The following is a 5,000-nucleotide window of genomic DNA, read 5'->3' on the forward strand; positions in this document are numbered from 1 at the left end:
AAACCTAAACAAAAGCGAAAGAAAAAAAAAAACGAAAACAAAAATCCAGATCATCCTCCACCTTCACTAGTCTATCTCCACCATCTTCATCCTACACAGCGGCTTCAGTGCTCGCAGATGCATCCTGGCGTGACACCTCCTTCCCCATGGGACACGAGACATCGACGGCCGTGCGGGGCAATAGGTGACGTTATCCTCACGAAACCCTTCTGGTTCTAAGAGGATTCGTCGGGCAGCCAGCTGTGGGGCGGAGGAGGGAAGGGAGTAAATAACAGGAAGGGGAGGAGAAGAAGGGGAGAAAAGAGGAGGAGGAGGAGGAGGAAGAGAAGAAGGAGGAGGTGGAAGGAAAAGAAGAAGAAGAAGAGAAGGAAGGGGAAGAGAAGGAGGAGGAGGAAGGTGATTACGAAGAAAAAGAGGAAGATAGATTGAGAAATAATTCTTTAATCCATGTCCAAAGACAGTATGACCAAATTACTCGTAAAATTCAGAGAAAGTATATCAAACATAAAAAAAGGAAAGGAGAAAATGAGAAAAAGTAATAAAAGATGGATATATTCACGCTCAGTAGACTTTCAAAGACAATATTACGAAGACAAAAGTGAAAAAAGAAATGAACTCACATGTTAGACTTGACACTTAGTCTATAATCATCAACCCAGCGCCAGTAGGCATATCTATCAGTAGTTTCTTGTGTAAAAGTAGAAAATAAGAATAATGAATGAGCATGAAATAAGCAAGACTGAATAATGACACGATCCGGGATGTGTAAATAAGGCTTCGACTTCGATCTCAATTCATGACGCTTGTGGCAATGATCTCTGCGAAGAAATATTATAAGATTGATATTTTTTGTATTTTTACGTGTGACTTTGGCTTATCATTTATTCATTTTTTATCGACTTATGTTATTTGTGGTTGTTGTTGGCACTTTCATCTATCGATCTTTTCTAGATAGGGTCAAGGGTGTAACCGAAGCCAATGGTCTTTATCAATCTTAGAAAAAAAGGTACACAAAACCACATTCACTAAGTAAAAAGTCTGTCTTGACTGAGAAAAAAAGAATGTCCCTCCATCTATCAATATCTATCTATACATACCTAGTGCAAAAAGTGAACACCTTAATCACTCACTAACCTGGGAAGTGAGTGTTTATAAATCGCGAGAGATCTTCCAAGAGCTTTTCGGGCGTGATCTTGAGGAGGTCAGCGGGCGGGTCCTCGGCCTGGCAGCGGGCACGGGCGTCGCTGCAGGTGACAACCTTCACGCATTTCTCATCCAGAGGGAGATACTCTGGGCGCATCTTGCTGTGGGCGTGAGGAAGGGCGCTGTCGGTCATTTGTTTTTGGACGCCATTCCGCTCAGATGGAATTATGGAATGTATATAGGCGTTTGGATATATTTACATAAAGCAAGTCCGTGCACACAGCCAGATACAGACATGCACTAAAGCTAACGAAGCTAAAAGTGCGCACTTACAACAGACGCAAGTGCGAATATACACAAGCAACAGACATAATATCCTTTATAACCTCGGTACATAAATAGGAAATATTTACAGTCTACATAAACATCGATATAAACATACTAATAAAAACAAAAATCATATTGTTTAAGTGATTCTGCTTAAGGCTTCCACCTCCCTTTTAAATCCCACCCTTCCCTTTTTAAAACTCCCCTCACATTCTGTTTAAAACTTACTCACCCTTCCAACCCTTTTTAAACTCAACCTTCCCATTTAAAACTCACCCCCTCCCCCCGTTAAAACTCCACCCCTCACTCCGTATGAAACTCACCCCCCCGTTAAACATTCACCCCCGCCCGCTTTATACCTACCCGCAAAAACCGCAGGCAAGAGAGACGCCACGACGGCCAACGCCCGCAAGATATTCACGCCCATCATCGTCTTGATCACGCCCACGGTGTGAGGTCTTCGCGCGGAGGAGATTACACACACACATATATATATATATATATATATATATATATATATATATATATATATATATGTGTGTGTGTGTGTGTGTGTGTGTGTGTGTGTGTGTGTGTGTGTGTTTGTGTGTGTGTGTGTATACATACATACACACAAATATGATTCGATAAAGAAAACAAACAAGTGTTTCCAAAGCCTCACTCAAGCAACATTGACTTATTATTATTTATTTTTTTTCTTGCTTTAGGCGATGCAAGAGGTATTGATCTGTAAAGGTGAAAATTCTGCATTAAGTGATTTAGTTGTCGACCATTGTGGGTGATTAATGCAGTCGGATTCGTTTTTGCTTTCAGTGTTCGAGGATCAGGATGATTGTTTTTTGTCAGTCTTTCTATATCTCCTCCTCCCCTCTCTCTCTTTGTTTGTTTGTTTACCTTTCCCTCTCTCTCCCTCACTTCCCCCCCTCTCTCTCTCTCTCTCATTCACTCTTTGTCTTTTTCTGTTTGTTTGTCTGTATCTCTCTCTGTTTCCGTTTCCCTGTCTGTCTGTCTTTCTATCTCTTTCCCTCTCTCTCTTTACAAACACACACACACACACACACGCATATATATGTATACATATAAACATACATAGTATATATATATATATATATATATATATATATACATACATAATATATATATATGTATATATATATATATATATATATATATATATATATATATATATATATATTAATATGTATATATGTGTGTGTGTTGGAATTCATGTTGAACAAATTGCAAGTAGAACAACGAAGTGAAGTACAGGAAAACACACGAATATGGCATATTCGTGTGTTTTCATGTTCTTCCCTTCGTCGTTCTACTTGCAATGTGTGTGTATGTGTATTAGTATATATTACATGTATATAATTTCTCTAAACGCGAATATGAGACAGTGACAGTAGTTTTGTTTACTAATCAGCGCTTGTATTAAATAGGTACAAGGGTAATATATTCGTCTAAGGATGTATATATATATATATTTTCATCTTTTATTTACTTTTTTTTTTTTTTATAAATTCAAATAGTATGTGAATCAGTTTCTTCAGACCCAGTGATTCGTGACGGAGGTGCATCTGGATATAGTCATAAATATATTGAAAACAAACAAACTTTTAAGTGTAACCATTTTATTGCATAAAACACTATCAATACACAAAGCGATCGGATGAAGAAAATCACAAAAAATAAAAAGAAATCAAACAAAAAGAAGATGACGAAGAAGAGGAAGAATATAAAGAGAAAACCGAAGAAAAATGACGAATGAAAAGAGAGAGAGAGAGAGAGAGAAAAAGAATCTATGTATAATCAAAAAAAAATAACGAAACGAAACGAAACGAAAAATCCAGACCATCCTCCATCTTCGCTTATCTCCGTATCAGCATCCTACACAGCATCTTCAGTGCTCGCAGATGAACCCTTGGGCGGTAGACTTCTCGGGTCCGTATACGAGATACCGTCGGCCATGCACGGCACTGGCCATCACTAGCTTTGTGAAACCCTTCTGCGTCTGGGAGGGTTCGTCGGGCAGCCAGCTGTGGGGCGGAGGAAGGGGGAGGGGGTAGGGGGAGGGGGTAGTAAATAAACAGGGGAGGAGAGGAGAAGGAGGAGGAGGAAAGGGGGTGGGGGGAGGAAAAGGAGAAGAAGGAGGTGAAGAAAGGAAAGGAGAAAATGAAAATAATAATAAAAATAAAGGAGGGATGGGGGAAAAAGACAAGAAAAAGAGTCGATATACTTTCAAGGACAATATAACAAAGACAAAAGTGAAAAAAAAGAAATGAACTCACATGTTAGACTTGATACTTAGCTTGGAGCCATCAACCCAGCGCCAGTCTTGGTTAGCACCGTGACCACCAACCCAGTAAGAATATCTATCACCAGTTTCTTCTGCAAAAGTATAAAAATTATGAATGGGAAGATAATGAGTGAGAGTGAATAATGACTCACATAATGCACGATGGGGAAGTAAGGTTTCGAATGAATATTTATCACCTCAATGCATGACGTGTGTAGCATTCGTCTCAGCAAAGAGAACTGATAGATATTTTGGTGTTTTTATTCATGATTTTGGCATGTCGTTTATTCATTTTTCATCGACTTATTTTACTCGTTATTTCTGTCGGTACTTTTATCTATATATCTATTCCTAATAGGGTCAAACTTAACAAAAACAAATAATAAAAGCAATGTAATATACAGAATAGACACAATTATCATCCTCAACTATAACAATAACAAGAAAAAAACATATAACAGAAAAAAAAAAAACGAAAAGTGAAACTGCAAACTACATATCAGTGGTCTTTTATTAATCTTAAAAAAAACAACAACTATACAAAGCCACATTCAGTTAGTAAAAAGGGAGAACTTTCTTGGTTTTGAAAAAAAAAAAAAATATATATATATATATCCCTCTCCAACTATCTCTTCTTTTTTTGTCTCTATATACCTCGTGTAAAAAAAAACTGAACAAAATGAAAATACAAAAAAAAAAAAAAAAAAAAAAAAAAATAAATAAACACTTAGTAAGCAACTCTCAAAACAAGTTCTTTCGGACTTGAAGATATCACCATCACTTCTCTGTACGAAATATATCTAATTCATTGCATGTTTTTACGGTTCTGTATTAAATTCTACATGCTCTTTAACTATTTCCACTCTTGTTCCTTCATTTGATATAGTTCCTTCATTGAATATGATTCCACGCCTAAAGCGCAGCCCCGCCCCCTCGATTCCTGTCATAAAAGAAATGTCATGGCAGTGGAAATGAAGCTAATTGTTTCAAGTTGTCGTTACAAAACAAGATATTATCGAAATTTGTACTGACATACAAAGTTTTGAGAAAAGAAAAAGTTGTGTTGTTCATTTCGTATAAAAGAGTCAAAAGGAAAACCGTAAAGTACTTAATATGCTGGTATGGTTTTTAATTACGAGCAAGGCAATGTGGAAGCTTCAAATAAACTGGGAAAAGGACCCGACTATTCTCTCATTACTTCTCTCTCATTACATATATTGTTCTTCTTATA

The 5,000-nt window shown here is 37.3% G+C and overlaps 1 protein-coding gene across 1 annotated transcript in view; it reads right to left on the reverse strand.

Annotated features, from left to right (window-relative positions):
• Window positions 1-3,087: 3,087 nt before the first annotated feature.
• LOC125040107 (rheacalcin-1-like) overlaps window positions 3,088-5,000 on the reverse strand; it is a 3,372-nt gene continuing 1,459 nt past the window's right edge. Inside the window, exons 3-4 of the mRNA XM_047634605.1 lie at window positions 3,762-3,861; window positions 3,088-3,509 (exon numbers count right to left, since the gene is read on the reverse strand). Coding sequence (XP_047490561.1) covers window positions 3,374-3,509; window positions 3,762-3,861 — 236 coding nt within the window. The 3' untranslated portion in view covers window positions 3,088-3,373. The remainder of the gene's footprint in view (window positions 3,510-3,761; window positions 3,862-5,000) is intronic.

The sequence above is a fragment of the Penaeus chinensis genome, chromosome 28, assembly GCF_019202785.1.
Source record: "Penaeus chinensis breed Huanghai No. 1 chromosome 28, ASM1920278v2, whole genome shotgun sequence".
NCBI classification, from domain to species: Eukaryota; Metazoa; Arthropoda; class Malacostraca; order Decapoda; family Penaeidae; genus Penaeus; species Penaeus chinensis.